This window comes from Leptosomus discolor, chromosome 18, assembly GCF_034619465.1.
Source record: "Leptosomus discolor isolate bLepDis1 chromosome 18, bLepDis1.hap2, whole genome shotgun sequence".
Taxonomy (NCBI): Eukaryota; Metazoa; Chordata; class Aves; order Leptosomiformes; family Leptosomidae; genus Leptosomus; species Leptosomus discolor.
Window position 1 is genome coordinate 14,461,723 of NC_141408.1, and position 21,791 is coordinate 14,483,513.

Here is a 21,791-nt window from a genome sequence, read left to right on the forward strand (position 1 = left end):
CACCAACCTATAGCTAGTGTCACTGTGATGTATGGGATACGTATCCATAGGAACATTTTCCATTGAAACGTCTGTCAACAAGAGAGACTTCCTATGTTTTAGGCTGCAACGACTTCGAACTTCCTCAGATACTGTCAGCAAAGCTAGAAATTCAAAGAAAGCTAGCGTAAGTTTTCCACACAGTAGGAATGGATTGAAGAACGTCAGCAATACTCCACCAATTTAAATTTTTTACTTAGTACAAGGACGACCACCGAGATGCTGTTACACCCTACTGGGACGCACCGATTAGACGCGGGGCGTTTAAAAAGAATGATATTCCCCACCCAGTCAGCACAAATCCAAAAGAACGTTTGTTTGGTTGGTTTTACCTGCTAGGTAAGCCACGCTCTGGGTGTTCACCTCAAACTTGTCACAGTTCCTGTGTTTGTTAACCAGAGCTAGTAGTGTATGTAGAATCCTTACTGTTCTTGCTACGGTGGTAGGAGAAGGATGCCTGTACCCTAAGAAATGAGGTTAAGAAATATATTGTAGTTAATGTTTGAATGTGTCTTTATGGAGCCCTAATATTTTGAAAATCTTTACAAGTATTTTTCAGCATGTTCTCTCATATAAAGGGTAAGGAGGCAGAATGCTAGCAGGAATGGCCCGTTCAAGACTAGTTCTTTCTGGTCCCGCCCCCAATCACATCACTTCAAATGTCTGTGCATGTATTATACCGATTACCTCAGAAATCAGTCTCCTAACAGAAACAGTGAGCCCGAACACGGGCAAACACACAGACAGCCAGCATTCTTGGAGGAAGAAGTAAAGATCTGCAGCAAATGAAGCCACACGTCCTGTGACAGTTCGGAATTTGTATCATTAGCACTAAAGACCCTCACAGGACACGTACACAGGAAACCTAGCAAAGACCTTTGGTCAAAGAACATTGAATTCTGTATCTATTCTGTAATACAAGTTACTTAAAATCCACCACCCACTTTTTCCCCTTTATCCTCGGACTTGCTTTTACTTCTGAACTAAGGGTGTTCATCTAAAGCGAACAGCAATACGTATTCTTACCTTTCAGGAGGTGTCCCACTAGTGCAAAGTTGAAGTTGGAGTTGAAATTTAGCCCAACAAAATGATCCATCTGCTTGCAGTGCCATTCGAGTGGTCTCCTGATCTCCATAAACACCTCTTCTGGGCTCTGACCCAGAAAAAATACAACACAAGAGAACCTTGTTAAAAAGTGACACATCATACCTCAAGGTTGTTTGTTTGGTTGTTTGTTTTTTAAAAGTGACAAAACAGTAATTTTAAGAGCTTACATGAAAGTATCAAACACACACTTGAACAGAGCACATCCGTACATCTCTGTTCCAGTTTAGAACAGAGTAAGCAGAGCTTCATCTCCCCATCTTCGTTTTACTGTTGGTATTACCCAAGTGAAACAAGTTCTACGGCACATTTCAGTTTTAGTGGCTTAACTAGTGTCCCTGAGGACAAGGAGGGGATTTTTCCTTTTTAACAGCTCTAACTGCTTATGCAAACGAAGGGCCAGCCACGGCTGACTGCGCACGGCTTACCTTGTCATTGAACACTCGCAGGCTGTCCAAGGTGTGCAGGTTCTGCTCGAGCAGTGCTGTACCTGCCGAGTACAGGTTCACTTCGTCCAGCTGCAGCACTGCCATGGCCACCCAAAAGAGGGCCTTGTGCATAGGAGAGTCCTAGAAGGAAAACGAAAAAGCCGCGATTTCACTTTCCAGTCAGCTCCTGCACAGGAACGACAGACCGGACTGACGCCCGGGTTTGGACACGCACTGCTGTCCTCCTGGCAGCACGTCCTCTCCTCAGCCACATCCATTCCAGCCACACAAGATGCTCACATGAACTCGTGGCCTTCATGCGCTCAACAGGCGAATGGTAGAAAGCAAACTGATTTCAAGCCTTCCCCTCCCCGCCCCGCCCCCAACCCCATTCCTCCTCTCTCATACTCCTCCCGTTGCTCACAAACACGTCAGGCAGACGCTGCCCCGCGCCAGACTGAACAGCAGCACGTCTCTGGTTAGCAACTGGAGAGCACACGCCGAAAGCGGGCTGCAACGCTGCCCGTGTGACCGGCCAGGCAATTTCTTCTCCAAACCAAAAGAGCACGGAGGAGGAACTGGCATCCAATGAATCCCACGTCTCTTAAGCAGCGGATTTTTCTAGGAACAAGTTTTGTGTGTGAACAGCAGGTACCCGAGGCTCCTCATGACTGGTGGTACCTACTGGCGTGCTGCTCAAATCACGAATTTGACAGTAACACACAGATGGCCAAATTAAGAGCAAATCGGGCAAGACTAGCGTTTATCACAAGCCACGACCTGCAAGGCATGTATTAGCAACCTGACATTGGAAAGCCAGGACTGAAAATCCTTTGGGAAGAAATACGACAGCCTGTGGTACGGCCTCTGCCTCTGGCCCCGCCGGCCGCAGCATGGCAGCACGCTCTAAGGCGTCTGCAAGCCTTGGCACAGGTCTCAGACAACACCTGACACACTCCCCAGACGTAGCACTGCCGAGCGTGAGCCATTGCAGGGAAGTGTGAGTTCAGACACCACAGCACACAGATTTTTGAGATTATACCTGTAGTTGTAACTTTCGTTTACAACCTACGTTCTCTGTTTTCTCTAAAAAGCCAGTTTACCTTATTAAGAAGAGGCTGCAGCTTGGTGAGTGCTATAACTGTAGCTTCTATTAGAACTTGGCTATTGTAATTATCGGGGCCTTTTAAACAGCTCTCAAGTCCCTTTTTGTAGGAAAACAAACAAAAAAAAGAGTAATTAAAAATACAACCATAATTAGATTTTGCTTTGTAAAAAGATCAAAGCTGTAAGCAATAATCGTTGCTCTCAATTAGATTACAAAGCTTGAGCTCATTTTAAACCAATTCTCAAGAACTTTTACAAATGGAGATTTACACGGAAGTGACACACGTGCTGCTGAAAGCAACTGCACGATCTGTTTTAAAAGAGTAAGGGAGCAGGACAAGGTGAAGAATTAAGAGAGTGGCTCTTTGACAATTCAGGTGCTCTTCAATTAAAGTTTATGTCCATAAAACTAACAAAATGCTTAAAGCAAACATATTTAGCATGCTGTTTACTTGCTATGGAACAACAACTTTCTTTAGAAATACAGAACGTCACTCCAAACTGGGCAGGCTGTTCCGAAGTTCTCTTACAGGAATGTCCCGCTCTTTATTGCATTTATTTACAACACATTAGGTTATTAACGTCCTTAAAACCAGAAAGTTGTTCATCACATGTACGCAGCTAAATGCCTTAACAGAGAATTTCTCATTTATTTAAATAGTGATTTCTGGATCAATCTCAGTGTCTTAAATTTTACACTCACTATTGAAAGCAATTGTCACTCTAGAAGTCGCAGCAGTGATGAAACGTACTGCCACCAAGGTAATTTGAAATTAAAAGCCTGGCCTACAAAAAGTGACTTTCCAATCAGTTAGTTCTATACAAGAATAGGCCTGGAAAAAATATTTATCCTCAAATGATGCCGAGTTCTATATTTGGCAGGAAGATAAAGCTAAAAATGGCTCAAATCGCTATTTTATGAGTCACAAAGGCAAACAGACATAGACCCATCTACCTTGCTAAGAATTCGGATTATTTGTTTTATTTGTCCATGAGACACACGCTTACTGATACAGCCGAAGACAACGAGTGCTCTTGGCTGCAGGGATGGGTTATACTGGAATGCAAACCTGTGAAGAAACAGAGCACACTGTATTAGACAGACAGACAGGCTGTACAAGGAAAAGTCGAGGATTCTACGCAGGCAGGCGCGGGTTATGTTGGGAGATCTAGGACATACTTTTGAGCTAGTTCAGTCCACTGGTCCAGCCACTTGCACGTTGGGATATCCCTCATACAAGCCTGAAAAGAATTACATAGTTTGAATATACGTAACATGAAGAAAAAGTATTTTTAACATTCAGAACGTGCGGTCAGTCTAGCTCTCAGGAGCCAGCTACGCGACTAGTCATTGCCACACGCGCCACGGGAGGCTCAGCGCACTGCGCCGCTCCCCTCTGCGGGGCGCACGCTGTGCCGCCTTCCCTTCCGGATCACTTCTGCTGCTTTGAGCCACGTACCTCCATGATCTCCAACAAAGCCTCAGTAACAGTTTCCAACGAAGTCAGTGCAAAAGTCTCCCGTTCATAGGACCCGGGTGAGAACGACCTGTCTCGATAGCTGGATCGGAACGCTATCACTGCGGCGGATTTCACTTTGCTGATGCCAAACAGCAAATAAAACTTGGGCAGAGAGAACTCGGTCAAGCTCAGCCTTAAAACTTGCTTGGTCTCCTCTGTTGAATGAATTTTTACATATTACATTTAAAGCACTGAAATTCAGTCCGTGTTTTAGACCCCCTGAGGCTCACCCTCCCATGAATACAAAGCAGACAGTCATCCTGCACGTCCCTTTGCTCATTCCAACACTGCTTTCCTTGCTGCTTCTCCCAGAGGATGCCTCACCACCCGCGGTGTGTTGCACAGACTGCCGAAACCAGTCCCCAGGAAGATTTGAAAAACAGGTAGGAAGAAACTCGTTTACAGACGTGGTTCTGTGAGAATTCTCCTCGTGTGGATTCAGAAAATGGAAACCTGAAGAGTTCCGGCTTTGAAATACCAACAGTACTGGAAGTTCAAACTGCAATCGGGTTCTGCTTTCGGCTCTGGCACCAAAATGCCGACCGCCACTTCAATCAGAAGAAAATGACAGCCCTGCCACTAGCACAGAGTACTTTTACAGTTCTGAACTTCCAGCTCATTGCAGTGTACTTCAAATTCACTGCTTACCAGGAAGGCTCGCCTTTCTCTCTGTGCCTCAAAGCAAAGCTTTTCTTTAGACCTACACATGAACGTGCGTGTGTGTGTGTGCATTCGCACACACTCTGTTGATATATATAGATATAAAATGAGCTCTCAGATACTTAAAAAAAGAGACAAGATTACATAAACTTTCGATTTTTTTCTGCACAAAATGCAGCCTAGTTTTGTACTGTACTTCTGTGGTAAGAAGTGACAGCTACATATTTGCTAATACCAATTATTTTAGGACTGCCAAAATACAGCAGTATGCAAAATACCTGTTTTAACAGTATAGTTTCACAATTCCCTTATGTAATTGATATTTTTGTTACCACATTACGCAACCACTCAAAAGATGCACATCAGCCAGTTTTAGCACAGACGTATTTTCTCCTTTCTCTGCACTACCGGAACTGGCTGGTACTTTCTTCTCTTTTTCTAAAACTCGTTACACAAACAATTTACATTATGCACCTGCTCTAAACCAGAGAGTAGGTTTTTTAATTCCATCCTCATGTGTTGCAGATCATATCCTCATTCTGACTTGGAGGCAAGCTCAACTGCAACATGGTATTTTCAAACCCTCAAAATAGTTTAAAGAGAGAAAGACACTTGAGTATTTTTTAACCCAACTGAGGAGCAATCAGTTTAATTGGAAATGTGGAAAAAAAAACCCAACTTACCACTAAAGTGAAGCTGGGAACAAGTGCAAAGAGAATGAATGATGTTGATGACAAGCCCGTGAGTGGAAGCTCTGAGAGAAAGGGGACCAGTGGCCACCAATAAAGTAACTACATGAAAGAGGTAGGGAAGATGTGCTGCCACATCCAGAGAGTTGTTAAAGGAGAGCATCAGCATGTAACGCGCTAGAATGGCAATATCGTCCCACATCAGGTGCTGTTCCAGCGTAGGAGTTGGAGACAGACAAGTCTTGTCGATTATTTTACACATCCTTCCAATCACCTGAGAAGAGAGCAACCATTTTATCTTACTCCATCGAAGAGCGCAGCTCAAAATTTCAGCAAACCCCATTACAATTTAACATCGGAATTATCCTCTTGCTTGGAACCTATTTTATGATGTTTATTGCATTACTGCCTGTACCGAGCAATCCGAAAGCATCTCAGGGTCACGTTATTATTACATAAGTTTAAATTATTATATAAAAGGAAATCAAGGCAAAGAGGGAACTCACTTTGCTTGAAACCAATTTCACATTCCCAGAAGCAAGCGCTACAGCTGTGTCCGCCATAACCTCAGCTTTTATGGATCCTAAGCCCCCTGTGGCACTGGTTTTGATGAAACTGTCCAGCACTACGTCAAGGAGATCTGTTATCTGTTAGAGAAACACAAGTTCTTTTTTAGCAGTCAGATTAACTTTATTTTCCCACAGCAAACCACCTTTTAAATCAGCAATCGTTCATTTTTAACTTGATGATGCACAGCTACCATCCACCGAAGCATCAGCTTTAGTGATTTGTTACCCTTTTGGAAAAAAGCCTACTGCAGGTTTCACAAGTGTAAAGCTGAATTCCATCAGGTTTTACTCCAGATTGAAGAGCTTCAGACCCATGGGGAAGCTCTAATTTAGTTTTCATTACTTCTATTTTCCATTTTAAAGTATAACTATTCATAAAACGCTGAGCCTAATAAGAAGAAACTGCATTTGAAGTGGAGGAAAAACATATTTCCGAGAAAATAAGCAAGATCTCATCTGTCAACGATTCTGCTTAGAGCACTAGCCGTGCATGAATACAGCTACCAGTAAAACAAGGTGGTTCTCATGTTAACACCCCCCAACAGACAGACACTCGGTACCTGCAGGTAAGAAGCGAATCTGTCCGAGTGCACAGAGAACTCAAACGCAACGGGCAGGCTAAGATTAATGCCATTTCAGCAACGGTTCAAATTCAGCTCATTATATTATGAAAATCGGTTGCAATCATGGGTCAACTAAGTCAATGATAAAATTTCCACCGACTGCTGTGGAACATTTAATCTTTCAATTGTGCGTTCTCCGTATTTACCTGTTAACAGACTTTCATACCGGACTGAACGGTCCTATTGCTCTCAATGTCATTTAAGCTTTCAAAATACATTGCTTTTTGGGTTGTTTGGGGGGTTTTTGGCCAACTGGACCAAGCAAGAGAATGCACTCATGCAGCCATTTGACAGTTCTCCCACGTTCTCCAAGAGCAGCTTTGTGATGCTGGGCTGCATCAGTCTGAACGACCGTTAAAAAGAAATAAAAATAGGATGACAATGAGGAAGTTGGTACAAAGCTTGTGAGCAAGCCTGGTCACGGCAGGTAAGCCTGGTCCCGTTTGACTAGACACCTCCTTCACGAACGGCGTATCTGACATCAGCTTTGGGTTCTTTAAATTTTCTTTACTTTGCAGGGAGGATGAGGACAGAATTTGGCTGAGTTAAGCTAATGATCAACAGAAGGACTGATATTCTATTAATTGTGATCAAAACGTGTCTGTTTCAAACAGGCAAACAGAAGAAAAAAAAAAAAAAAAGTTCTTCCAATGCCCCGTGCCTAATACGCCTCTGAACGCTCGTACTTGGTTCTTTCCATTCAGTACCCCCACCTTCAGGGGGTGTGACAGAACAATTACTACTAACACCAAAGACTTAATTTTCAATTCCCAGTGAGGGCCAGGAACGCATTCCAAGAAGCCAGAGCTCGTTAATGATTTTATGAAGTATTTTATAGAACAGAACCTTCAGAAGAACTTGACCCCGACTCCACACAGCTAACACGCTCAGGTCATGTCGAGATCTGTTTTCTCTCTCTGCATTAACATTTCAGTGGTTCAAAACTCTATAATCAGCTTATAAACAAACTGCCATGAATTACGCAGGATCTGTACCTGTCCAAGACTTCCCCATATCTTAGCTTGAATGGAAGGATACATCTGCTTTTCATTTATTGTCATTGTTATAAGCTTATCCAGGATAGCAGTGACTCGCTGGCGCTTGGCATCATCGTTGTGTTTACAGAATCGGACCAGATTAGACAGCCAGGGAGTCATATACTCCAGACAAAGGTGTTTCAGTTCAATACCTGAAATAAAAATTCACTCTGTAACACAGAATCAGCACTGGTCTCTATTTGTAAGTAAATATTTATTTGTGAGCATTTTTCTTTTCAGCCTTATTGCCTAAAATAATTACTATCAGAGCCGAGCAACTACTACTGGGCAAACACACAAGCTTCAAAAAGAAACAGAATCTAATAATGACATCCACGAAACATCTGCAGGAATCTGGCAAGGAGCTGTTGACATCTTAATATCTTTCAGGAGATGTGACAAAGATGCGTACATTCCGCGTTAAGTGGGACTACTTCAGATTAATTTCTTTTAATCTTCAGAACACATTCTAAACAGCTTCCAACAGCAAAGCCAGAGCTGTATCGCGCCTGCGAGGCAAGGATGACAGAAGCAGCGCAACAGAACCAGACGTACAATTGAGAGATATAATCCATCTGAAAAGATTAACTTCGATGTGACTGGAGAACCCTGTAACTCTTCTGTGCATGTACAGTCCAGGGGTCAAACCTTCGCTACCATGGACATCAAATTTTGATTTCTGTTCTGCAATATTCTCCACTTCTGCTGAACTAGTCACAGCCTGACAGAAATCCATCCCAAGTACTCACTGTACCAAACTATCAACAGCGACAGGAAACAAACCATTTGGATTGTGATCTCTCTGAACCAGCTTAATCCTCTCAATGCACGAGACGTCTAGCAGAACTTGGTTTAACATTCATTTCAAGTTTAAAAGGCAGTTGCCTTTTTTTCTTTTTTTTTTTAAATCTACTTCATGAGAAAGGAAAGGGCACATTCAAATGTGAAAAGTAATGTTTTTGTTCCAACAGATGCCATTCCAGTTTGTAAAAATGCCTGGCTTCAGATTATTAAGAAACAGCTATAAACGGATAGTCTTGAAAACAGCCAGACCAGCTCTGAGAAGCGTTTGCCATTTAAACTCACTGTGACTCAGTAACATGGGGAAGCTGGACTGACTAAGCTAGACAGCTACCCACCGAAACCTTTTCAAATTCACCGTTAGCATGAAGGAATACTAGCGTTACTTACTAGATTTGCTAAATCCAGAAATACACTCTTCCAAGAACTCTAAGGTGAGGTGTGGTTCGTTAGCTGCAAGGGTCTTACTAATAGATACAATAAATAGCGTGTTGTTGGCAGGAATACACAGACCTGAAGTTTCCAGTAACTGGCCCTCAATCTTTAAATTAAAGGTACAGGTTAAGGCACATAGAAGATTATAGGCAGCAGACCTGTAACAAAGCAAGCAACGTGACTTGTAATAGTTTTCTTGTACATTTTAAAACACACGCGTTACACCAAGGCATCACAGTAGTAGTACTGACATCTTAAAAATCAAACCAATGCTGCTATAACAAAAGACTACATTTAAATCCTGAGCTTTTTCCCTGCGCCAGTTAAGATTCAGAGACAAAAACATTTGCCTTGGAGAAACGAACAAAGTCACCCCTCCGCTTGCTTTGAACCATTTCTGACGAGGTTACAGAGTACGCCCCAAGGACTCTGTACCGGACCTCCAGCTCCAGGAAACGCTAAATGCTCCCTGGTGCCTCTGAGCTGCTGGGAGAGAGACTGCCAAGGGCCCCGGGAGCTGCCACCGAGCCAGCAGCCAGCCCGCGGCAGTCCCGACGGCACTCGAGAGCCCGCTCTAGGAGGTACAGCTCCCGCACTACTCAACAAGAAGTTCAACGCCACGAGAATCAATTGTACCCAACAAACGTGCATTGCAAAGCAGAAGTACTTCTCCTTATACAGAGAAATTAGCTTCCTACAGGCCTTGGGTTACTCTGACAGCACGCACGCCTGCCTTCGCCGACAGAAAACACAATCTTCCTTTACGTTAAAAAGTACATTTTACAGAGCTGTGCTGAAAGAAAAAGTGTTTTGTTCAAGGGAGTTTTGCTAAACCTTGGAAAGAATTCACATTTTTTAATCACAGTTGGCATTAACTTAAAGGTCCGTACCGCAAACTGGGGTCTGAGCTTCCCAGGTTGAGTAGTGCAATGTTGAGTAGCGTTCCAGGGACATCCTTAGGACGAATTTTGGTGTGCTGCGGGATGGAGTCTGGCTGTGACAGCTCCCACCGTGTCCGGATATGAATGATGGACCTAACGATGGCTTCGCACTCCTGGTGCATGAAGGTGAGTGGTGTGCCTTGGTTGGCAATGGTCAAGGTAAACTGGTTCTCATCAACAAGACATATTTCCTCAATTTCGGAGGCATAGTATATATCGTTTAAAAACACTGTTTGTCCCAGGACCCTTGTTCGTTCTGCTGATGTCACCTGCACAGCTGTCGACCCGACCTTCGAAAGAGAACAGAAAAACAGTTCAGCACCTGCTGTTAACAACGCAAGGAGAGAAACACCTGACACGTATAAAGACACACACATGAAATCTTATAATTCCTGAGAGGCATGCTAGTAAGTTGTGAATTCTCCTCAAGACAAGAGAGGAGAATTAAGAGACAGTAGTCATATTCAAATCCTTACAAAAATGTAACAACTCACTAGGAAGAATATTAAAATTACTTACTTTAATAGAAACTTTGGTGTCTTTATGAGCCAGTTTGAGAGCATTGTGAAACACTTTCAAGTCCTCCTCCAAAGCCAAGGTAGCTGCTGGGAGTTTCTGCTGGTCATGTTCAATGTGCTCTGCCAGTTTCCCTGGAGAGTCTATGAAAATAAGCCTTTTGCTTCCTTTCAAACCTGTCAAGAGCCTTTCGTGGTATTTGGTGTATTCTCTGACCCAAGAGTTACAGTTATAAATAAAAACCGCTGAGACGTTTTCATAAGCAAAGCCTGGAAAAACTACAAACCATTTAGAAAGAAAGTCTGTTTTAAAGCGATTACTGGGGCCAGCGTGCGTGAGGTCCACTACAATTTCATATGGCTTTGCATAGTATGGCTTCAGAGTTAGCAGTACATGGTATATCAACAGATCTCCGTTGATCTGCCCAGTCTTGAATCTGTAAGAAAACAAGACAGACATCGCTGGGTTTGCATTTTCGATCCACGTTACAAGCATTCGAGCAGTGTATTACACATACTACCACTACAGGAAACCAGGCTGGCCTCTCACACGGTTCTAAAAACACCACCGAGCCAAAGCAACGAGACTGGACTGGCAGCTCCAGCCCAAAGGCATCTGTCACCGGTCTGTCACAGCTCACGCTCCAACCACGTTCACTGCCCAGTATGATGATGCTGGACTCTGGACTTAACTTCAAAACGAAGTGCCACGGCCAAAGAACCTCCAGACAGGCAGGACGTTTATTCAGCTAAAAGAAAAAATAAAATCCATGCTGGCGAGCAACGGTGCATCCATTGGATCAAAACTGGACTACACGAAAAGGGCCCAGAGTTTCTTTAAAAACAAAAGCAAAGTGCAAGTTCCTCAAACTAACTTTTTAACTTCCTTAAAGACTCAAATCATATCTATTTTTGTACGTGGAAAAATACATTTTCTTCGTAAGTCTTAATTAAGACCAATTAAGCATCCACATACCAACTTTTTAAAAGGGTCCCGAGCTCCCTTCATTGGCCACACCCTGCAGCACACACTAAGGCGCGGTGGAGCGGTTCTAAGACCGGTCACTCCTCCGAGCAGCACATAGGATCTGTCTGCGAAATAACTCTCTCCAGAAAACCGTTCAGAGAACACGTCAGGAACCCTTCGTTCTCATTGAACGATGCTCTGAACGCGGCAAGACGCGCAGGCTCGGCGCACCTGCCTAAGCCCAGCCTCCGGGTCAGCGCAGCAGACGGAATTCTGCCAGGAAGAATGAACTGAAAATCAAACTCGGCAGCAGCCCGCCAACACCTACGGCACTTCTCCTGCGGCACTTTTCAATCCCCATCACTGTTTCAACCTAGCGCCAACTCCTTCAAGCAAACCAAAAGGCTACAGAAAGAGCTAACAAGTACGGTAAGCAGGTACGTAGTTTTGAGCGTACTGGGACACCGCTGTTGGTAACATCTGAGGTAAATCACCTGAGCACAGGATAACCAAGGAGATCAGTTTCATAAATGTACAATATTGGTCTGTCGCAGATACTTTTTTTTCCCTGTGTTACTTCCTGTTGTTCTGAGCTAATTTGGGCACGTTGGTGTTTTCCCCCCTCTAACGTGTCACGGTAGAGTTGTTACACAAAGGAAGTGTGTCATCTCTGTGGTTTTAGTTCTCCACTTAGACTGAACGGCATGTCATTTCAGCTACAGATTTGCTTAAAAAAATACCAGCATTGTCTAAATCTGCTTGCTTTACATTAATGTTCGTTTGCACGCCGCGAGCAGATATATGCACACAGAAACTCTATTGTTAAAGGACTAAATAGCCGAAACACCAATTTTCTTTTGACTACATCTTGGCAAGGTAAGTACACATTTTCCTTCTTCTATTCTAAGTTCCACTTCAAAGTTTCTTAGATGTTGTAGAAAACTGTATGTGAAAGTATTTTTAAAGAAGTTTAAGTAAATCAAAAATAGTAACAATGGGTAGAAATATCTCCAAGTGAAATAAGGAAGCTGATACAACTGTGTTTTTAGCAATGTTAAAGGTTGTTCACAATCGGACTCCAAAGGATTAACAGTGACAGCTGCTGCTCAGCGCTGTTGTTCCTGTGTATCGTGGATCTCAGTGCGTGCTGACAGGAGACCCTATCAATACCAAGGCACAAAGGGTTGAACTAAGAAAGAAAAACCAGCTCTTTAATGATCAGTTCCTTTGCTCTCATGATTTTAGGTGAAGCCCTTAACAGCATCAGCCTGTTTATTTTTAAAAGCAGCCCATGCGGTGCAGAACGCTCCCGCTAACACCGGCCTTGCTGCAGCCCTGGAGGCAGCAGGCAAAGGGAGCTGCAGCACTGGGGCAGCGACACCAAACGCTGGGGTGTGTCTGTACCGGCCAATGTACCTCAGTTCTGCAGGTCATGCAGCAGCTTGATGTGAAGTGTTTTGTTTCCAAAAAAAAGAAAAAGGCTTTGCTGTTTTTGTTTTCTTTTCTTTTTTTAAAGTACGCTACAGGGCACCCTCCCAGCAGCCTTTACATGTAAAGATAAAAGTTCTACCTGAGCTGTAGCTGATCACCAAGATGGTTTCTAGTTCAAGCTTAACCATAAGGATTCATCTCAGAATGGATTTTATGTTATGGGTGACTGCAAATTAAAAGACACCTATGTCTTTTGCTGCTCCTCTTCACGTAAGGAGAGACACCCATCGTTTGTCCCCTGGTTACACACCAGGCACATCACTTCTTTCGTTCTCCTGGAGGACTTCAGCAGTTCAAAGTGCTGCCCTTTGGACTTGTATGTTCACCCCTCTGACTGTTGGGAGCGAGTATATTAAGTTCTTTGGTAGGCACACTAACTTGACTATGATAAAAGTGAACATTGTCTGGAATATTTCAAAATTACCTAATCTTAGAAACACACAGATACGCTTTGTTACCTTTAAAGCAATAGCTTCAAGAACAGAGGTATTTATAAAAACAGCACTGTCACTTTTGGCCATTCTCTATAGAATTTATATTTGAACCAAATGTAGTCTGTAACATCCAGAGGAAACATTTTCTTCTGTCAACAGAGATCGGTGAAAGAGACACTGGATGGGATAATAATAAGGCTTATTAATCTCTGGACATGTCTCACATGTGCAAACGGGACAAAGCAGTGGTGAAGTCGTTCACTGCTCGTTTCATTTGTCGCTATTATTTTAAGGTTATTGCCTTAGTATCAGACTGACCCAAAGATCAGTTTCCTGCCCTCCCGACAAATTCAACAGGTACAAATCTGAGTACTACACAAATGCGAAGCAGAACATACTGATGGTAACATCATTTGCATAATTATCTCAGACATTCTAAAGAAAATGTCACAATCTGTAACATGTTTGTCAGAAAGACTCGAGGTACATTTGTGACAAATAGCCTTTTGTACAATAAAGCAGAAAAATTAGAGACCAAAGATTTTTCCTAGGCATTTATGAAATACTCCAGACTGCTGTGCTAAGAAATACGAACCCTGCAAATAAGCTACTGCTGTCACTTACAGGAACATTTCAGATTAAAAAAAGTTTCTCACTTGACCGTCTCTACAAGCATGGCTACATGTCCCACATTCAGGGGAACACAGGAAAGCAAGAAGCAGTAACCTGTAACCTTCACAAGGGTTTCTCCTTTCGCTGTGTGAAAGCAGAACCGATGAACTTAAAAGCTGCGATATGGCCAGCTTTAAAGAGGAGGAACTACCAAAGAGGAGGAACTACCACAGTCTGCCTCTACGTCACCGAGCAGTCAGTAGGAAACACTCTCCTTTCTCTGTTTGCTCCAAGGTCTTTCTTAATCTTCATATATGTTCCACAAACCTCAAAGTGTCAGATGTTCAGGACAACCTATTCTTTCACAGTACCAAGCACCTGAACTCGCCCTCCTACATCCACTAAAAATGAGGTCAAGTTATGTATTTTTTTTAATCAAAAAGGCTGTTGCCTACTATTTCCTGAGAAGTGCGATTCAAACCTCTAAGTACCAGCATTTGCTAAACTAATACCACAATTTGTATTTCTACAGGCGACTAAATAGGAAGATGAAGACAAAGAGACACAGCAAACCACACTTGGCCTTCCCTGTTGCGATAATCTTTTCTTTGTGTTTGCGAACAAGCGCAAACCACACCGACTACCCGAGGGTTATAAACACAACCTGGAATTCTATCGGCCAAAACCTAAATGGAAGCCAGAACACACCAGAAGCCAAAACAAGCTCTCCTCTGAGCACCAATTTCAGCAGCAAAACGGTTACTTTCGAAATGCAGACAAGTACCCTCCAACCCTTATCCTCCACAACGGCCCAAAATTCAACACTGTTCCCTGCCACGAGTGCTGTTTCTGCCACAGCGGGACCTGGGAATACCAGCAAACCCAAGGGTACCGTCACAAAAGAAACATGTGAAGACAGTAAGTCTCTGATACTGATTTGCTTCGTTATAATAGCAGTACTTGTGCTTGTCTGCACCTTCTTGTTCCTGTCGACAGTCGTCATAGCAAACAAAATGTCGTATCTCAAAAAAACTCAGCAAGGAAAGCGCCGGCCCAGGAGCAACGGCGATATTCTGGCAAGTAACAGCTTATGGCCAACCACAGCAGGAACGTGGCAGAGGATGCCTAAGGAGACTGGAACTGACTTGATAATGCAAGAGTTAATATCAGGGAGAGATACTGCGATCCAAAGGAAAACCAAAGATGGAACTACTGAGAAACTCACTAATGAAACAGATAACGAACAGGAAAGCAAAGCACCAAAGTCACACGAACCCATTTTAACCAATTTTGTAGTTGAGATTTAGTTCAATGCTCAGGTAAAAACCCACCTTTTGCCTTTTTTACATCATTAATATAAGGCAAAAACTCAGCTTTCAAGTAACAACATGAATTCTGACATAAGAAAGCTAAATTCAGATCTTAAGTTTTTTTACTTTTATGACGGTGGGAATGCTGTAGCAACTTGTAGATCTAGAAGGGAGCAAGACTGCGTTAAATAGCTTTCTGTAGTGCCAAGAGTGGTTTTACTCCTTTGACCAGAAATCACGATGATCGGAGCTGAAGGGGATAAAACAAAAGGACAGAAGTCTGCCCTTTTTCAAAGATCATTAGGGGGAAAAAAAAGGTTAGTCAAACAAATACACCATACCATAATACGCTACAAAGGTATAACCAAGTTGCTTTTTTAAGAAAAACATCATTCAGTCACAACTTGGACACAATTACTGAATCAGGAACTAGGCCCCCTCAAAATGCCCTTTCAGGTTTTTCCATCAAGAATGTCTTAAACCATCTTTTGAACCAGACTGAGATTTCAAGAGTATTTATTGTGTTTTAACATTGTGTATGAATATATGAAGTTTGTATATGTTAGAATATAAGGACTGTTTCAATTTGTTACCTCCAATAAACTAGCAACAGCAGTTTTTAAATAACTTGCCTTACATGATACTATTTCTCTAAGTCAAAATATCACAGAAAGGCATTTTGGAGTATGATATTCATACAACATTTGCTGAAGGTCAGTAAAGGTCTTCTCTGATGACTAGCTGTGATTTCTTGCATCCCGGAAACACACTCCACTTCGTCCTAATACAACTACTTAGAACACACCAAAAATTTCTTCAAAACCACCACAACTTTTCGTTTCTTTATTCTCATAGAGACCAGATTTTCCAATATTTCTGGGGAGATTTCCGTGTCTGGTCTCACTACAGCAGAGCTTTTGTTATTTTAAGGAAACATGGGAAGCTTTTCACAGGCTACTCGGGTTAAAGAAGATCTGTTGCACCATGGTTACAAGTGCTCAAACTGCCTAATGACAAAGCTCTAAACGCCCTGTGCTTCTGTAATAAACGTTTTTGACACAAGAGGTGGTTGTATGACAGGACCATGCCGTAAGACTGAATCCCCAATTCATATTCCATTACGTCACCCATATACTTAAGTGAAGGGGCAAGTTAAGAAGTAGATAGCGAAGCAAGAAGACAGCGTCATGGAAGCCAAGAGAGCACAAGATCTCAAAAATAAAAACAATGCAACAGCCCACGTCAAAGGTGGCTGGTGTAGCAAGGAAGGTGAAGCTGGAAGGGGTTTGCAAGTTTAGACCACAACTGGGAGTCATTAGAAAATAAGTTCATTGGAGATGGAAGGAAAAAACCAAACTAAACCAAGTACAGGGCAAATTCCAATGAATCTGCCATAAACCACATACTCAGACCTCAGAGCTCAAAGGAGGAGGTACAAGACAAGACACAAGTAGAATGGGAGGACAGGGGATGACGTCAGGCATTTCTAAAACACGAGGAGAAAGGCCAGGAGAAGAATAAGGGCAAACCGTAACAGATCAGTGTGACAACCTAGGGCTTAGAGGAGCTGAAGTGAGAACATCGCACATCGGTGACAGAAAGAGAGCTAAAGGGCAGGGCTGGGGGATGTCGCACTGCAGTTACCTTCTCCTTCCCCCAAATGACCACTAACACAGCAGAGGCCGTGCAAGTATTAAAAAAAGAATCTGAGAGTCTAACCTGGTGTAAAACCGCTCACAGCTAGGAAAGCGGGAGAACTAAACCAGGAGGATGAATCTGTAAGAGTTAGCCAGGCGGCACAGAGGAGCCCAGTAAGCTGCCAGCAGGCAGCAGGTTAAAGGGGTAAACCAGAAGGGTCATGAAATAAGCAAACAAAAAAGGAAAGAATAGTGATCCTATCGGTGAAAGGAAGGAAAAAACCCAACCTGTCAATGAGGTGGGAACTGCGGCAAAAGACAGGCGGAGACTACGAGGGCTGAAGAGAATGGGGATGAGATGAAGGAATGTGACAAGAAACTACGAGTTACATCGTAAGTGTGGGATCGGGATTCGTGTTTGCTGGAGGAGCGGGGAGAGTCTGAGAAAGAGAACTAGTGCCATCAGAAGGGAGGCACAACAGGAACAGCAGGAGACGATGAAGCTGCAGAAGGATCTGGCAGTAGCTGCTTGGCATTGGCAGAATACACTTGCAAAATGCTGGGAGCACATATTTGTGAGAGGTTTCTTTTTGCCACGCAGCCTTTCCAGGCAAAAATGCCCAAGGAGACAAAAGAAAAGTCGTTTGGGTTACAGTGCTGGTATGGACAAAGACAGACAGTGGGAAAACAGCTGCTGAGAGCGCACAACCCCCTGTTAACGATGGCAGCAGCTACCAAAGCTGTCCAGACAGGACAATAACATGGGTGCAGGAGAAGGGTGAAATTTGTAGTTATTTGCCTTTTAATGCAACTACACAAAAGAAGATGCGCAAGCAAGTCAGCATCCCGTGATCAGATCGCTTTCTATGACTCACTGTAACGAACCTAAGGTTGCTTTTCCACTAATAAACATACCAGCGCACCAAACCCACCACTGAAATTAAATCAGTAAGATTCAAATCCAGTCCAAACCTGCATAATTTCTGACTCACACAGAAGTAACTATAACTATTTTCAAAGACAAGCAAACAAGCATTTATGAATTTCTATGTAACAGGCACACAGCAGACAAAAGCCACAAAATTTGAGTTTTATAGAAACAGTGCCGAAAAGTTTGCTCGTAAAGCACACGAACTCTGAGGTAAAGCTCTTAGTAATCTCCCCACTCTTGACGCTTCCGGCAGCAAGTGTTGGTAAACTTCCTCCTCAGCTGCAGAGACCTACTTCAACATGAACCGAGCCATTTCAAGCTGCCTGACTTCCAGCACACAGTCTGTCTTCCTGAGGCTTCAACCAAAGAGTAAGACGATGCTCGCTTGATGGAAGATAAACGCGCAGGTAAGAATCAACTTCAAGATGGAAACGCTTCGTATTTGTATTATTGGGTGTGAAACAGAACTGCCCTGCGCACGGCCCCGCCTGCGCCCCGGCTGCAGGGTGTATGCAAAGCTCTTGTTGAGTGTCTGCATCTGAACTGCGGGAGGGTTTCAAACACATGCGATGTTGTTACTCTGAGCTATCATGAACTCTACATCCAGGTATTATTTGACTGTATTTGGAAGAGAGGGGGCAGAAGAAAAATGAAATGGAATCATTTTTACCTGTTATGAACCTTAGAGTTTGGATCATTAGATCGTAACGTCCTCAAGAAGCATTAGTTTATTACTCATGTGTTTACACTGCTGCAGCTGAAATTTCATTTTGCCTATTGTAAACCCACAAAGATTTGTGCATATTAATTTCCCAGAAACAGCTTCACATGACCAGCACTATAGCAACTAATAAATTAGCTCAAACTGCACGGAAGTAACTTCAGATAGAAGCCTGCGATGTAGTCGATGTATTTTATACCATTTATTTCATACGGAGACATTCAGAGACCTGAACTCTAAACAGCACAGGAAAAAAAAGAAATCTGTTTCATGCCAACAACTGAAGATTAACACAATCTCCTCCATTACAAAAAGTGCTCCACACACGGGAATTTATTTATAAAAACATGTTCCATTACAGCATTTGGAAACTTTTAAAAAATTACTATGCTCTACCCTTAACTGCTGAAGAGAGGCAAGAACAGGAAATAAAAGTTTAAGAGAACTGTAAAAAGCCTTTTACTTCAGTCTCAGCTTATACCCATCAAAGCAAGCCGATTTTCTTTACTCATGACAATCCTGGCTGTCAATACTGCTGCGAGCGTTTCATATTTTGTTCCAGGTCCAGAACTATTTATACTATTGATAAATGTTGTTATTTTGAAACTCTTGACAGGACTTCTGTGCTGATGCCTCTTTCTGATAAGGTGAAAAAAGGTAATAATAACCAAGACATTCTGTTCAAAAAAGTCACTTGGTCAGAATGAGCAATAAATGTTGGAAATCCACTTCTTGTTTGTACAGGCAGTGACAAACCCGCTGGTTATGCAAACGGGAACAGGCATGAAATTTCAAACACTGGGTCTAATATTATTTTCACCACTATAGTATTAACCAAAAACTGTCTGGTGTCAGTGAAGTGTAACAGCACAACCACCACAGTTTTCAAGTCAGTATGTTCTATTTTATTCCTGCTGTAGGAGAGGACGTATTTAAAGAGGCTGCTCAAAATGGCCAGCAACCAAGTAATACTGGTTCTCTTCTACGGAGAAATCTGGAAATCACTTTCTACAGCCATACCTCAAAACGCTTCCATGAACAGAAGAAACGCATACACCAGCATCTGGAGTCCAACAGAAGACAAAGCCCCTCTATACCAACTGCAAGCGAGCGGACCCAGTTTGCACAAATCTGGAGCAGCACTGACTGTTACGACACCACCTCAGTTCCCCAAAGCGTACGCAGAACGCAGCGATGGAAGCTGGATAGCAGCACTGATCATTGGCATAATTTTGATTAGTATGATAATGGCTATTATTGTAATTATTCTGTGGAAATGCTGCAAGAGGCCAGTTCTAGTCGATTCAAATTGGGCAGGTCGTTCTCCATTTGCAGATGGAGACACACCAGATGTCTTGATGGACTCTGACCAGGTCACCAAACGTTCATCGGTTTTGTTTATGTTGCCTTGGAAATTGAAACAAGACACAAACTTACAGCAGGATCCCCCCGCCCCAGAGAAGCCACCCCACTGCTCCGCCGGTGACGAGAACAGCCCGTTGCCTCCACCGGCCCAAGGCTGCCCCGCAGCCAGCGTTTCGGCCCCCAGCACGGAGGCATCTCCAGCTCCCACCTCGGAAGCAGTAAGCTGTGCACGTGACTCCTGTTCTCAGCCAGCGGTTTTACCCGAATCCCCAGATCTGCCACCTCCACCTGACTGGCTCAGGGAACCAACCGAGGATCACTGTTCAGATCTCAGCAAGAACCAGGAATTTCCCCCAGAATCAGAGGAACAACTGCCCCCACCACCCGAGTTACTTATCCAAGAGATTCATGAACCACTGCCCCAGCTGCCCCAGCCAGAACACCCCTTGTAGACCGCCAAAATGGGCTTCCAGCATACTTCACGTTTTTCTTAAATGAAGTATTCTTCAAATAAGTGAAAAAAGGGGAAGTTGGCCCAGGCAAGAACAGCGAGACCACAGCACGAGCACTTCCCCAGTGTTTCTTAACTTCAGCTTTCACAAAAGGGAACAACCCGCTTCTGCCTGGAGCAAATCCTTTCAAAATACAATACGGATCGTGTCCACTAGTTATCTGTAACTAGTGATTCTGGATTTTGGAGACTACCGAGAACAGAGGACACACACCTTTGTGTGCCAGTACCTGCATATATATAACATACACGTAGGCACGGAGCTTTCAAGAGACAGCACAGCTTTAGAGGTACTCAGGGCTTCTAGAAATTGTTCGTTCTGCTAGGCTGTACAAGCGAATGCAATGAATTCAAGTTAATTTTAATAAAGCTTTCTGATTCAAAGATGTTTTGGTCACTTAAAGCACAACCGAATATTGGCTTAGATACAAAGCTCTGAATTCAGAGCAAAGTCTGAATGCCTCGACATGCATTCCTATCGTCTGTCATACAAAGGCCCATTTTCTGCATCTAACAGGGTAACAACTTGGTGGCAACGGATTACAGGGATCCGAAAGAAATCCTCCTAACAGCCACCGGTTGTTCTTTACTAATAGCAGTGAGATTTCCTTTAGACCAAATACTGCCTGAAAGTGCAGCGGTGTGAACCCCCCGGCCACTTCACACTGTTGCTTGCTAAAGCGGAGAACGGTGCAAGTAAACAGTTAACACAGCGGTCACTACAGCTCTGAAACGGCTCCAAACACTTGAAGAACAAGCACAAAAAGGCTTTCTTTTACCTAGGCACTTCTGAGTTTTACGGATAAAACAGAAACAGTTTGCAGAACACCAGACAAACGATCAGCAGAATCAGTTGTGCGCATTCACTAATTTCCTCCTCTGAAGCAGTATTTTCAGAATGCCCCCAGTATTATCAACATAAACTTTAAAAATTAATGCTGCAGGGATGCCAAATTCCTTTTAACTCAAGGTGCCCAAGCGTTTGGCCTATTCCTTTGTGGGCCCTGAGCACCAGCGAAGCTCACCGTCCTGTCTAAAACCGCACACTTTATAGGCTGACTTTTTGGTGGGAAGCAGGAGGGTGGGCTCAGAAGTAAATGTTTTTATTTTTATTTAACCAGTATGCAATGCTTAGATTGACAGAAAGAAGCCCCCAGATGCTGAAGCTAGCTTTCCACGACACCTCTGCAAAATGGCAAAGAGTTTGTAGGTTTGAGTTTGATTGGGGAGAGAATATATTTGTGGATGTTGCATGCAGCACATGTTTGCACATACTGTAACAACAGACTTCAAAATCTTTTAATTACTGCTAAAAACTAAAGTCATAAGTTATGCAAATACACT

At 43.2% G+C, this 21,791-nt stretch overlaps 3 protein-coding genes across 5 annotated transcripts in view; 2 read left to right on the top strand and 1 right to left on the bottom strand.

Moving 5' to 3' along the window:
* Positions 1 to 21,791, bottom strand: part of NF1 (neurofibromin 1) — a 93,384-nt gene that overhangs the window by 12,262 nt on the left and 59,331 nt on the right. For all 3 annotated transcript variants that reach the window (XM_086475305.1, XM_086475304.1, XM_086475303.1), the window contains 14 exons: positions 10,473 to 10,905; positions 9,903 to 10,243; positions 8,968 to 9,170; positions 7,735 to 7,928; positions 6,054 to 6,194; positions 5,542 to 5,821; positions 4,139 to 4,353; positions 3,859 to 3,920; positions 3,634 to 3,748; positions 2,675 to 2,776; positions 1,572 to 1,712; positions 1,066 to 1,192; positions 372 to 503; positions 8 to 143 (listed from right to left, as the gene is read on the bottom strand). In XM_086475305.1, the coding sequence (XP_086331431.1) occupies positions 8 to 143; positions 372 to 503; positions 1,066 to 1,192; positions 1,572 to 1,712; positions 2,675 to 2,776; positions 3,634 to 3,748; positions 3,859 to 3,920; positions 4,139 to 4,353; positions 5,542 to 5,821; positions 6,054 to 6,194; positions 7,735 to 7,928; positions 8,968 to 9,170; positions 9,903 to 10,243; positions 10,473 to 10,905 (2,622 nt within the window). The remainder of the gene's footprint in view (positions 1 to 7; positions 144 to 371; positions 504 to 1,065; positions 1,193 to 1,571; positions 1,713 to 2,674; positions 2,777 to 3,633; positions 3,749 to 3,858; positions 3,921 to 4,138; positions 4,354 to 5,541; positions 5,822 to 6,053; positions 6,195 to 7,734; positions 7,929 to 8,967; positions 9,171 to 9,902; positions 10,244 to 10,472; positions 10,906 to 21,791) is intronic.
* EVI2A (ecotropic viral integration site 2A) lies at positions 14,515 to 15,536 on the top strand. The gene has a single exon (XM_009948474.2). The coding sequence runs from the start codon at positions 14,521 to 14,523 to the stop codon at positions 15,277 to 15,279; it is 759 nt and encodes a 252-aa protein (XP_009946776.2). The 5' UTR covers positions 14,515 to 14,520; the 3' UTR covers positions 15,280 to 15,536.
* On the top strand, positions 18,201 to 20,584 carry EVI2B (ecotropic viral integration site 2B). Its single transcript, XM_009948476.2, has 2 exons — positions 18,201 to 18,257; positions 19,492 to 20,584. Exon 2 carries the CDS (start codon positions 19,522 to 19,524, stop codon positions 20,386 to 20,388), a length of 867 nt encoding a protein of 288 aa, XP_009946778.1. The 5' UTR covers positions 18,201 to 18,257; positions 19,492 to 19,521; the 3' UTR covers positions 20,389 to 20,584.